Below are 14,127 nucleotides of genomic sequence, written 5' to 3' on the forward strand. Positions count from 1 at the left end.
GAAAACACGGTGGAATAGTTAGTTTGATTGGGCCGATCATAATGATACTTGCTTCCAGAGAAACAAGAAGACCTCCAACCACGTTACCCAACAAAAAACAATCACACAGACAGGTGTCTCATGTTTTATTTTTTACCCTTTTTTTTAACTTAATTTAACCGTAATTAATACTTGAACTTAAACATAAATTATAATTAATAAATTTTATTATTAAAAATAAAGAAAATAAAATTCTCGCATCACGTGATGTTCACATGATTAAGAAGCTCTAACTTAAAAAAAAAATTATTGAGGAATCTCATTTAAAGATTTTCATGCACGCAAATCTTTTATTTTTCAAAATATTTGACATTTTTGTCTTACTTTCACGCACGGGGACAATTAACAATTAACAATTAAATATATTAAAATAATCACTGTTTTAGATTAATAATATTCCTTTTTTTTGTCGATTTATCATATTTTTATAATATATTTATATCATATATAATAACTGAATAAATGATTGCTTTTTCTTAGAAAATTTATTAAAATAGTAGAAAAAATGACATTACACATTCTGTTAGTTGCTTTTTTTTATAAAAAAAATATATATCATTAAATATTTACATGACATGCCAAGTTAGAGAAAGAAGGTGATCCGATGTGAAGAACATAGCGTTAATATCCAACAATTGGGCTTCACTCCAGTTAGTTTTTGTCTTCTCTAATCTTGTTCATTGCTTTCTTAACCAAGACCTGCATTGTAGATTTGATAGCACTCCTTTGTTTCCTCCATTCGTTTTGATTCATTTCCCAAAAATGATTATAAAAAAATTAACAATAAATAAAATAGAAGAGAGATGTACAAGATATAGTGTGCATCCAACAGCATCAAATAGAGCTCACCTGACACATGATGTAAGATTAATAAACGAAACGACACCATGATTGGAGCATATTCAATAGAATGGGGGAATAGAGTTTGCAATAACTATTTACATAATTAGGTTAACTAATACGTTGGCATGAGCTATAACAGTACCTACTCATATCACTAGTTTACAATAATTTAACTTGAAATAAGGCATAAAAAAATGTTCTGAAGAAGCCCTAATCCAACTTTTTATTTATTTTTATTTTTTATAACTGTGGATGTTCGGCCAATTTACGTGCACCTCAACTAATCCTACGGGACCTTGAAGTTAACGATTGGGTAAACCTCCAGTGGCCCTGAGGGGACTCGAACTGAGCCCATCCAACTTCTTACAACTCAAATTAGCATTTAATCAAAACAAAGTAAACCACCCATCAATTTCCTCTTCAAATTTAATTAATTTAGTTCTTAAAATTGATTAGGTCAGTTTGATTTGATTTGATTTTAATGCTCAAACCCGAGCTGACCAAACCATGCACACTCCTAGCCGCCATACGAAAGAAAAACTCGCACGAATGCAAGACCAGAAATCTATTAGTGATCATTTGTAAGGGAGTAAAGCCAGTAAAGCTGAAACTGATCAGAATAACCTAGCTTGCAACTAGGAAAAGAGAGAAACTTGGAGTACATTGCAAAGCATCAATGGCATCTATAACTGGAAGGAAGAAAATGCTCATCACATTATAAATTAAACTCTCCTCAGCAATAGATGCTATGCATTTAGATGTAATCAGAAATTATTGCACTGTACATGGTGGGTAAGATCTTTCAAACCCAAATACAGAAATGAGAGAGCAAACATGGTAACATGAGTGAAATTCAGAATTGAAAGTAAAGAAGGATCAGCTCACCAGCCCATCAGGATTCTTCTAAGTCTATCTACAATCTGGTTTCTACCCACCATATTCAATAATTGAAATTCGCAATTCTCTTCCAAGAGAAATTTGTAGACCTCCCATTCTCGATCCGATGTTGAATGCCTCCCGATTTCAGCCTATAAATCAAAAGAGTGAAGTGTTAAGTATTTAATAATTCAACTAATTCGCAATTTGCAGGTTATTCAAGAAACCATTGCACAATGGGACTTCTGTGAACAGGCTATTGACTTCATCATGATATCCTTAGGATTGGCACAGGATGAAAATCATGCAACCACATGGATGAAATAAGATAACATGCATCCAGTCATTAGGCTTGACTCGTGAGTTCTAATGCAGAGACAGAATTTTTTAACTAAATTGTCAGTGTTTAAACTGGTTGCACTTCATTAATCCTGCTGCAACACACTGCCTGTAGCTAGTTCACAGCAGTTGCAATGTGCTGATGGGTTTTCTGAATCGCTTCCATTTAGATTCCATGTTTTCTTACCGAGAAAATACAGATCCCAAGCATTTTTAGAGCAAGTGTGGCATCAAAGAAAACTCGTGGTCTTCCCTTCCCTGATAACTCAACTGGATTAGCAACCAAAAGTTCAGTGTCTGGTCCACGGTTCGAAATGACGACACGTAGTGGATGAAGCATTTCCACCTTCAGACGAGAACACAAGGCACTTTGCTTCTCAGGATCCACAATCTTTTTCCCATCCTTTTGCTGGATAAATAGGTCTAAATCACGATAACCTTTGGTGTTTTGTGACAATCGACCATATGATATCTAAATAACAAGAACAAGGAATTATATCAGCCAATGTCGTGTTAGTCAGCAGAAATGGAGTTGATATTCACATGGTCTGTTTACAACATCTAAGGAAACATGAAAACTTGATCCTGATCACGATGTCACGGGAAAAAAAGCATAAAGAAATCACCATCAAGTTTCTGGATATTCATATTTTACTAATCAGCATCTCATTAGAGTGCTACTACTTATTAGCAGCAAAGCCAGTAACTGGCTTATGAAAACCAATCAAATAGGAATCCATGGAAATGCTTTGTGTTTTGCTAATGAGACTGGTTTAAACAAATCCTATTGGATGACATGAATTGGCTGAATTTTGTTAATCACAATTTGATGTAACAGTGCAACGGAGATCTGAAAAACAGATTGCTATGCATTCTCTGGGTCAGGTTGGTAGGAAGCTTAGATTTTTAAATATTATATGATATCTTTTAAAGAAGAGTGGCACCATATGCCATCATATCCTTTTTTTGGATGGGGGTTGGGGGGGTGGAGTGGACAGAGGTACTAATCAACAAAAGACTGTCATCTCAGATCGATGTAACCCAATCACGTCATTTTCTATAAAATAGCACAATGTGATAAGTCAAGTAGTGAACCACTTCCATTTCCAGCTTAGGATAATGAAGCTGACACAAAAATACCCCACACCAAATTCTTAACTAGTAAAGCTGCTTGTCAAAACTTAAAACCCATTAGATAAACATGAGTAGATGATCAGTACCTTGATATTGCAGTCTTTCAAAGTTCTTAAAATGTCGTAAACAAGACCCTTGTGATCAACACAATATATTTGCAGCAATGTGTGAGCTGGACTCAAGGAATTGTCCACAATTACACTGGCCTTCTTTAGAATTGTCATATCTGGGCTGAGAGCTTGTGAGTGGGATTCCTTATCTGATAGTTCACATCTGAACAACTCTTCAGCTATCCCTGGAGAGAGAGAAGAGACACACTGATGATTTTCATATTCAGGACCTGCCAACTGAAGTTCACAGCTGATACATGATTCCCCTAAAACAGCATACAATTGTTCCAACGTGTCATCTTGTCTCTTTTTTGTATGCAGAAGCTCCCTGGAATATATTGCAGGAGACAACAGAGATCAATAACCACCAGGATTCCAGCTTTAATTAATTGGTGACATTTTATAACATCATATAACTACTAAACAAAAACCTTTCATCAATCAAAGGGAGACAATAAACTGGGTCCAGCCAATTCCCGTCCACCCTCCAACATACTGATATCTCAATTTAACAGTTTGTATGATATTCTTAGTGAGTTATTTTTGGTTGTTGGGGGGACGTTCTTCAATGAAAAAGGTAGGAAAACACCAGTGTAGACACCAAGCAGAAAAATGGACAAACAAATATGGAATTATAGATCCATGTATCAGCCACTGTCCCCCAAACTGGTAACTTGAAAATTCCTAGAAACTAAGCTGATGAGAGAAAGCAGATATTTTAAAAAACGGAAAAGCTTGATAGAAAGATCAAAAGCTTAAAAGTAGTACTAAGCAAATGTCAAGACTCTAACCTGATCTCAATACCCTGGTGGCCATGAGCACTAATCTAAGGGTAATGTCACCAAGGTAATAATGAATACCAAGTGAAATTTGGATTGAATTAATCAGGAGAACACAGAATTATATAATGAAACTTGTCGATGATCACTTGAATAGGATTAGAAAAGTGGGCTTTTGATAAAAGTCTAATGAAATATAAGGATAAGACAAAGAAAGAAACTATCTAGGAGCTACATTAGAAGCTCTTTCATTTTTCTCAGAAACCGACTACTCGCTGACTGGTCCAAAACAAGTAGCTTCTGGACAGCACATACATTTAGTATGTGGTAGAAAGTTGTGTTGTATGAGATGCAGTTGACACATGCAAAAATCAAGTGAACCCCAATACAAACACTCACATGTTATCTGTTATAAAGAAGAGGTCCAAGACTCTGCCATCAGGAGTGGTTGTCACTTTCACCCTTTGAATTGTAAGCTCGAGCTCACTGAGAACTTGAGTGACATCTAACAAAGATCAATACCCACATTAGGGCTGCAAATAAACAAAATGAAAGAAGAACCTAAAGAAAAAACACTGCTTTTACCATGCAACAATCCTTTTCGATCTAGGCAAAAGAACTTCAACAAGTAAACTGGAGAAGGCGCGGTGCAGTCCGACTGCTGGTTGAAGCAATATGACACTGAACACGGTGGACATATAGATATAAGGCGATCTTTCAAATTTGACCATCTTATGATGTGGGAGCTAGAATGAGGAATCACCCATAATACTATGTAGCACCATATACCATCAGTTGAAATGTCTACAGACAGACATGTTTCATAGAAAAAACAGGATCTGTCAGTATAAGCAGTGGAAACCCATTCAAAGCTTAGACCCAAAAAAATAAAATAAAATTCCAATTAGCATTTATAAGTCAACCATCACACTGGTTTGAAAAATTGAATCCAGAAAATGAGTGAAAATAGGAAAAATTACAACTACTAAAGAATTGGCATCCAGACAACAAAAAGCGCTTTAATAAAATTGGTCAGACATGATACAGTTGCATGGTTACATGTTTATGAACATGGAAAACACAAAATTTTGGAATTATAACCGATGGCCCAGAAATAGTGAGAGGTGGCATCAAAGTTACTAAAGACAATAAAGAAAATTCGGTCCATCTATCATCTCCATTGACTGGAAAAAACAAGGAACAAAGTATTGAAATAAAATTGGAAAAGGGAGTCTCATTGCACATCAAATCCTAACGAATAGGCTAAAAGTCCAATTGGTAGGTGAAAAAATGTTGGATAATTTTCTTTTTGTTTGGGAGCCAATAATACAAAGGTTCCACCTAAGGGAAAACTAATACGACACTTGTTTTTGGTTGAATTGAGTACTTTCTCCTCCTTCGTCGCAAACCAATAAAAAAATTTCAGGTTTTCTTTTTTTTCTTTTTCTTTTTTTCCCTCGGTTTTCTCAGCAACCAAACATAGGAAAAAGATTACGTACACGAAGAGAAAAACCAAAATTATCCAGAGATTAAAGCACAAAAATTAAAACAACCAAAAAAAAAAAAAGAGTAATTGAAATGCAAATCAAACGCATAAAAAAACTGAACCAAACACAACAATAATACCTCCTTTGGTAATGTAGAGTCCAAAATTCAGGATTGTTCTGCAGATATCGCATCCGAGGCCGGTCTTATCGGGACAATTCACGGTGATGACGCAGGGCTCACCCAGCTTCGTCCCTTTCTGAATCAAAACGACGTCGTCGTTAAGCACGATCATAGCGGAAAATTCCGATAAGGTGCCGGATTCCCAATCCAAACAAATCTCCCCCACGCGTTGAAACGGGGTTACACGGCGGATTTCCCCCGTGGAGTTGGATCCGTTCTCTATTAGAATCTAGAGAGAGAGGGAGGAGCTGTGACAAAAAGCTGAGAACCGCGCTCAGTGAAGTTAGTTGTCCCCAATATATTTTCCAAGTTGCCACGTGTCAAAAAAGTTATGGTCGTTGAAATCTGTTTTGGGTGAGGAGTATAGGTGTCAACGTGTGTGGAAACGTGACTCTTACACACTGTTAGCGGTTGCAATAACATGAATCGAAAATGATATATTTAAAGATATAAAAATTTTGGTGATAATTTATTTATAAATTGACTCTAGGAATATGAATTCAAAATAACTAGATAAATCTTTTAAATCATTTATTTAAAATTATATTTCAATTTCAATTCTGATTAATAACAAATCCATTAGCTGTTTTAAAATCTTGAAACATAATTCTTTTAGGAAAAAATATTATTCATTAATTTCTTTAGATTATGGTTGATTCTCCAAAATGTTAAGAAAAAAAATAATTTTTTTAATATTTGATTTCACTATAATTTTTTTAAAAAAAAAATTAAATATAATTAAAATTAATTATAAATTTATAAATTTTAAAACTATTTAATTCTTATATAATGGAAGAAACTAGATGAAATAAATTTAAAAAACATATAAAATGAATTTATTAACTTTAAATTTATTTTGGGGTTGTTATTTGCAACATCCATTTTGCTAAATATAACACTTTTTTATCATATTTTTTCTACATACATTTTTTAATAAATAACTCTCTCTAACCTCCTCTCAATATATTAAACATAAATTATAGTTAATTAAAACTACGAAATACAATGAATGATGAAATTCAATCATCCGATGACAATTTTCAGGTAAGATTTATAACTTTCATTTTTTTATAAAGAAATATATATATTTATCAAAGAAAAAAAAAAAAAACTGGCAACCTTGGTGGGGCTTCGAATAACAATTGAGTTTTTATTTATTTTATTTTTTTCTCAAATTTTATAGAACTAAACACAATTTTATAATTTTTTATTAAAATATTTAAAAAAATATTATATCTAATTAAAATATTTTTTTATTAACATAGAGGATATTTCATTTTTTTCAATCTATTATTTCTCTATTAATTACTACATGAAAATTCAAAAAAAAAAAAATCCTGATTTCGATCTATTGTGATCAACATATGAAGCCAAGATAGGTAAACAGCTCCTTTTCTATAAAATTCTGTCTGGAAATGATTTTTGTTATCAATTTGACTCCAATCTTTATTGAATAGAAACAGACATTTTTCCATTTCTCATCATAGCATATTTGGAACCAAATAAATAAGATGAACCCTATCCTGGAAACAAATAAAATGCAAAATGGTTAGATTATATGGTTGGCCTTCTGTTGGCGACTGGGCCTCATTGAAAATGACGGATCTAACCTTTGGACGAAACCAAGGGACATTTCAATCAAAATCACAACCTACGCCGTCACTAGTCAAACTTCACTAAACACAATAGTCCAACTCGTGAGAACGAAAGGCAACTTTTTTACAACTCACAAGGACCGTATGATTTCTGACTCACTAAACAAAAAGAACAAAAGATAAAAATAATATTATATAAAAAAGAATAACCCAAATCTTAATAACAATAATTTTAGAATGAATTAAAATACATTGATAAATGGAAAAAAGATGTATTTCTCAACATAATCTAAACTCTAATGATAATTATTAAGCTACAAAATATAAAAAATATAATTCAAAATTGAAACAATTAAATTAGTTTAATAACAAATTATATATATTAAATATTTGATCAAATAAATTACTATTACATCTTAAAAATAAAATTAACTTTTAAAAGAAATAATATCTTATAAGAATAAACCAATTTACAACAATTAATAAAAATAAATATATTATTTTAATCATTTTAAAAAATACCTAAAATAATTTTGTAAAATATCCTTACTATCATTTAAAATAAACATTAATTAATAAGAAGTCACCAGATTCTTATGCTACAAGCCAAGACTCGAGAAGTTTCCACATAGATCTAAAACACCAAATTGATTTAAACAAAAGACAATCGAATCATGCAATTAGCTTTCCAATCTAAGCTGTTGACAGACTCCCCCTTTTTTCCACACTGGAATCTTTCAACCAAAGATGAACATTGATGAAAGGGAAACGAAAAGAATCCAAAACAAATTGGGCAAAGTTCAAATTTCCATTACTTGTGGAAAATGAGAGTTGCAGATAACAGTGAAACAAGAGTCCTTAAAAACAATCTAAAAACACAATCTACATCCACTAGCGCTGGATCCAAACCTTTTAAGAAATTACAATTAACCGCCAAATCCATAAAGAGTCCTTCCCTGCCTCTTGAGAGCATAAACCACATCCATGGCGGTGACCGTCTTCCTTCTCGCATGTTCAGTGTAGGTCACAGCATCGCGAATCACATTCTCAAGGAAGATCTTAAGAACCCCTCTGGTTTCCTCATAGATCAGCCCACTGATCCTCTTCACACCACCTCTTCTAGCAAGCCGGCGAATGGCAGGCTTGGTGATACCCTGAATGTTATCTCTGAGAACCTTCCGGTGGCGCTTGGCACCTCCCTTACCCAAGCCCTTTCCACCCTTTCCACGGCCAGACATTTTCAGCTAGAATTCTAGGGTTTCGGATTTGATTTTGATGCGATACAATGGAGTCTTGACGGGTATTTATATAGAATGTGGAGTTTGAACTTCAGAGCGTGAAAATATCGGCGGGGATTAATGGCGGTCCTTGGTTTAAATTCAATCTACGGCCCTTGATGTCGATCCGCGTAGTGAGTTTGAATTGTATGTGAGTCGTCGATTTGGAGTCAATCGACGGATGAAAGCGTTTAGCAGATAGTTGGACGCGGATTGTGCTGTCTTCGAGGGAAGTATTAGTTTTGGCGGGTTCCAAAAGGGCAGCGTGGATTTAGTGCACAATTCAAAATTTTTACTCTACCCATCTATTTTGATATAATCATACTAGTATTTCTAAAATTTGAAAAAATTATGGTACAATCTTCTACACTAAGGGAAATAATAAACATAATTTTCGAAACCAATATGAATTATATTTAAAATTTAAATTTTTTTCTATGATAAATATATTAGATGGATATAAATTACAATAAAAATAAGTTTTTATACATGGATGATAAAAATATATTATTATTTATTTATCATAAAATAAAATTTTCATATTATTTGTAGAATAATATTCATCGGCTTAAATATCAAATAGTAAAATCTAATATTCGATTTATGTTTTTGGTTTATTTATTTGATCAATTTAAGAGTAAAGTAATTTTGAGTAATTTTTTAAAAATTGGAGTTGTCACTATAAAGTGAATCCACTTGTTTAATGGTCCATCTTTAATGTAAAGAAGGTCTAATTTTTTCAAATTTAAGAAGATGTCGTTGTGTGTGTGGCATTTTGTCATACTCAAATTTTAAATTTATGTTTCATATTCATTGCAATTATCATTTAGTAACTTTAGTTTAAATTGCTTGAATCGAGCTTATCCTTATGATAATTGTACAAGTGCATGATAATTCGAGTCAAAAATAATAATTGGATTTGGATTACTATTTCTATTAAAAAAAATAAGATATTGTAAAAATGCGTAGAATTATGATCTTGCTAATTTCTACCAAGTGATTACAAAACTCATGCTTGCTTGTAGTAAGGGGTTTGGTTATCATCATCAAGGATTTTGATTTGTGTGATTCTTCCATATATATCCAATGAATTCAAAATCAATTTGTTCCATCATGACATGATATATTGTATTTTTCCTAATATCTTTAAAACACTAACCATCTCTATAGACCACATATTTTGCTTTAAAATTGAATCCGGAAAAAATCTCAAATCCATTACATGTTTTTATTTGCTTGTGCAAATTTAATATATTGTGCCTCAATTGTGGAAAAAATAATACGATTTTGCAATTTGGACTACCGAAACTCCCTTACAAAAGTGAATAGGTATATAGCATGAAGCAAAACTATGACTATTCAAATCAAAACACATATTATAATGGGGTTATCTATGATGGAAATTTTGGATTACTTCATTTCCTGATCCTGAATCTCATAAGGTGCATGCTATTTATCATAGGTTTCTCCAAATCTAACATAGCAAAAAACTATGACTATAAAAACCAAAATACATATTATATCTAAATAATAGAACTCATGTCTACGATTTGAATGTTCCCAAATCTTTTTCAAGTTGATGAAAATGTCGAAAAACATCATAAAACTCATCTACTTGATATTTTTCCACCTAATTTGTCCTCACATGGGCTCAGGCATAATAAAAGTGTAAGTTTTTCTCTTCTTTCTTACGAATGGCTAGGTTTCTCTTTAGTGGTTCGTTGGAAAACAAAAAATGACAAAAGACTAAACCCTAAACTCCAAAGGGGGTTTATATAGCTCTTTATGAGTTTAAGTGGTTTGAACCCAAAATAGGTTTGTCACCTAATCCAACCCACCTAGGTCTTAATCAATTAATTAACTCTATTAGGGTTCAATTAATTAATTAGTCTAATTTAGAAAGTCAAATCACAAGATCTAGTGCAACTTTACATTTTTATCAAAATACTTTTATGCATAATAATGAACTAGGAACCTAAATCCCTTAAATAAAATGTACCCCCACAAATTAGAAGCTCTAGTGGGGATTACTATGACTCATAGAAAAATATTGACTTTCTTACAATTTAATTTTAAAGTTGATTAAACATTCCACTAAAGAAAGTCAACTAAACTCTAATATCTTATGAAATTACAACAAGCTAATAGGGTTTGTAACCTACTATTTATTGCATACAGATTTCCCATAAAACTAGTATATGTAATCTAACGGGATAGTGTTATCAACCCAAGATAATTACTTTTCCATTCCTTGAGTTAAAGATCTTCTTATTATGTGATCAATTGACATATTTTAGCTCATAAAAAGCATATGTCCAATTTCATTTAAGGAATTATTAAGACCACATATTTTATAATCACATGTCATTTGGATCGCCGGTGAAACACGTTATCTCAATCCTATAAGATATCATAATGTAGGATACATGTTGCCACCAACCTCCATTAATAGTGACTCAATTTATGAGGATATATGACTACATTAAGGTCTCACTTATAGGTTAAAATTTCCTATTGATTTCAATATAAGCTCAATATCCTCTCAAGATTGAGAGTCTATATAATATAGTAACTTTGTAAATCATGACAACCTAATAACTTTATGTTATGTTCATCATAGATTCAAACTGATGTATAACCATGCATACTAATGCATTCACCATATGAAACTCATCCCAACAACTGAGACAAATCATTCTCCAATTAGGATATAGTACACTACAACTTCTATTGAATTTATCCAAACTCATGAACCGATAATGAGCTATTGATCATCTTATAAGAAACTCATAACTTATATATTTTGTACAACTCCTAATATACCAAAATAATGTATAATGCAAATAATATGGATTTGAATGTTCAAATTAATATCAATGCAAACAATAGATAGAAAAGTGGAAGCTTATGTATAACTTTATTACATCATATCCCGCTTTTAAATGATATATCCCAACAATCTCATAACTCATTTCAATTCTATTCAATGTTTTTTATTTGGATTTGTATGAATTTTGCACACCATTTCGATTGTATGTATAATATTAGATTTTGTATGTATGAAACTCATGACTATAGAAGCATATGGAATATGCCTCATCTCATTATTATTTTTTAAATTATCTGAATTTTACTTTAAACTTAAAGTCTTTAGGAAGCCTCATCCCAACCAGTTTGGCATTCTTCATATTGAACTCCTTAACAATCATTCAATATGTTTTTTTGTGATAGTCTTAACTTTCTTACTTTTCCATCACATTTAACCTTCATGTCTAGCTAGAATTTGCTTCTTCGATCCAAATCATTTGATGGATTTTCTCAAATATTTTTAACTTGTTAATCTAATATATTTTTTCAATGAATGGCATGTCATCAACATATAGTAAATGAACGATACAATTATCATCCACGAATTTATAAGAGAAAGCCAGAGATTTAAGAGAGTTTTACATTTGTGTAAACTATATGAACTTTTCCTAAGATTTAACAATATTATAGAGACCTTCCTTGAAATTTGATAGTACTTCATACACCTCCCCTTTATTTTGACACATTACAGTGACATCATATGTTCGATTTTGTTTCTAACATCTTAATTAACTTAAATGTCTTCACTAAAAATGATTTAAATCACACTAACATCAATTTGGGATTTTTCCCCCCTTTATTCCTCCTCTATAAAACTCAAATCTTGAAACTTAATTATAAAATACAAATCCACATCAATTCTTTTCTTTTTTTCTTTGAATCACCATGTAGAAAAATAATTTCGACATTCAATTACTTAGACTTGAAGCCTAAGCTTATATGAGGTCTAAACTAACTCAAACAAAGGACATTTTGACACCTTGAGAAAATATTTTATAAAAGTCATACCTTTCCCCTCTTCAAACCCTCATATAATTAACTTTGCTTTGTGTTTGATGTGATTGCTTTTTAACCCTTTGGTAATTCAATAAGATAGTATATGACATTCCTATACAAAGAATTAATATCATCTTTGTATACTTTTTATTCATGCACTCTTACTTCTTAATAACTTTCTAGTTTTTTCCCATCTCATATACTGTCTAGCATAGAACTCGTTATACATATTCACTAGCATAGAACTTTTTAATATGATGACTCATCCTTGTAGATATTCTTAATTGAGTTGTGAGAGGATTAATATTCATCTTCCAATGTAAGAGGATTAATCACTTTTATACTAGTGTTGTAAAGTTTATCAACATGTTCAAAATCTTTTACTAGATCTTCTAAAGTTGCAACATTCCAACTTTCAATTATTCTTTTGCTTTGGGATCCCATGGTCAATAACAAAGCTCATCATTCTAATAACCCAAGAAAAAAGAACATCTTAATTGTCAACAAGATTCAAGCTTTGTTCTTTTGATGCACAAAGATAGATCTTATATATGAAATTCTCAAATGTGCATGTGAAACTTCGATTCCTCTCTAAACTTGTTCTGGATAATCTTCTTTACGAGAATCTGAAGAAGAGAGTTCAATCGGATAACAAGCCATAAGCATTGTCACAAATGGTGTGTTGCATCTTTTTACAATCTTACCTTTTCAAATTTATGGGACATGTTACTAAGAAACATTTTTTATTTACCAAACTAGGCGTGATAAGTGATAACTACTCCCATAATTCATGGGTGTCAAATGGTTGAAATTGGGAGGGGAAATCCAACAAGGCCGAGGGAGCGGTCCGATGCATGGAGACCCCGGGCGGAGAGTGGGGCCTCAATTCAAGGCCTGAGCTGGACTGGGCTTGGCTAACTTTTGTCATGCCTACGTACTAATACTCTCGAATCAAACAGCCTCTCTCTACAGAAGTCCAGAAGAAGAGGCACCGAACAGAGCCAGGAGAGTGATCGGAAGTTAGACGCAGAGATGCGGAAGTTCGATCCGTGGCCCGTATTTTTCAGGCGGGAGTGGAACCGGAACTGGCCTTTCCTGGTCGGTTTCGCCGTCACGGGCATCATCATCACCGTGTATTCTCTTAGCCTCACAGGTACTATACTACTACCTTCTCTTCATCTCTTTCTTAACTGTTAAGCTCTAATCATCTGATAAAAATCGACTTTTTTCTTTACGATCTGCAGAAGAGGATGCCAAGAAGTCGCCCTTCGTTCAGAGGCACGAGAGGAGGTACCTCTCAAAACTCCTTTAATTCATCTCGGTGCGCGACACCCTAGATTTTGTATAGCGTCCATCAAAACATTTTTTTTACTTAATTTTTCCTGCGTTTTTTTTTTTTGGTTCGTGTGTGTTAGATTGGGTATTGAATATCTTGTATTTTCCTTATATACTGCGCCAATAGCAGTGTTGTTTCTCATTGTTTACTTTTATCGTACTTTATTGCACGTCTCCATTAACTTTGTTTGAAATTTATGAAGAGAATTACCAGAGATCACAGGTGCTGAATTGAATTTGTTCGGAGGTTGATAAATTGATGGCATAT

The 14,127-nt window shown here is 32.7% G+C and overlaps 2 protein-coding genes across 4 annotated transcripts; both read right to left on the bottom strand.

The window, feature by feature from the left end:
• Positions 1–509: 509 nt before the first annotated feature.
• Positions 510–6,075, bottom strand: LOC100262189 (ACT domain-containing protein ACR9). 3 transcript variants are annotated; one of them, XM_002284135.4, is made up of 7 exons: positions 5,747–6,075; positions 4,706–4,924; positions 4,520–4,625; positions 3,318–3,669; positions 2,285–2,569; positions 1,768–1,910; positions 510–888 (listed from the first exon to the last, which is right to left on the bottom strand). In XM_002284135.4, the coding sequence occupies exons 1-7, from the start codon at positions 5,898–5,900 to the stop codon at positions 885–887; spliced, it is 1,263 nt and encodes a 420-aa protein (XP_002284171.1). In that variant the 5' UTR covers positions 5,901–6,075; the 3' UTR covers positions 510–884. The 3 variants fall into 3 exon arrangements, with proteins under 3 accessions (XP_002284171.1, XP_059593435.1, XP_010651049.1); XM_059737452.1 differs by lacking the exon at positions 510–888 and having other exon boundaries at positions 1,573–1,910; positions 4,706–4,801; XM_010652747.3 differs by lacking the exon at positions 510–888 and having other exon boundaries at positions 1,573–1,910.
• Positions 6,076–8,172: 2,097 nt separating this feature from the next.
• LOC100267358 (histone H4) lies at positions 8,173–8,676 on the bottom strand. Its single transcript, XM_002284122.5, has one exon. The coding sequence runs from the start codon at positions 8,619–8,621 to the stop codon at positions 8,310–8,312; it is 312 nt and encodes a 103-aa protein (XP_002284158.1). The 5' UTR covers positions 8,622–8,676; the 3' UTR covers positions 8,173–8,309.
• Positions 8,677–14,127: the final 5,451 nt, after the last annotated feature.

This window comes from Vitis vinifera, chromosome 6 (assembly GCF_030704535.1).
Source record: "Vitis vinifera cultivar Pinot Noir 40024 chromosome 6, ASM3070453v1".
In the NCBI taxonomy this organism is placed as follows: domain Eukaryota; kingdom Viridiplantae; phylum Streptophyta; class Magnoliopsida; order Vitales; family Vitaceae; genus Vitis; species Vitis vinifera.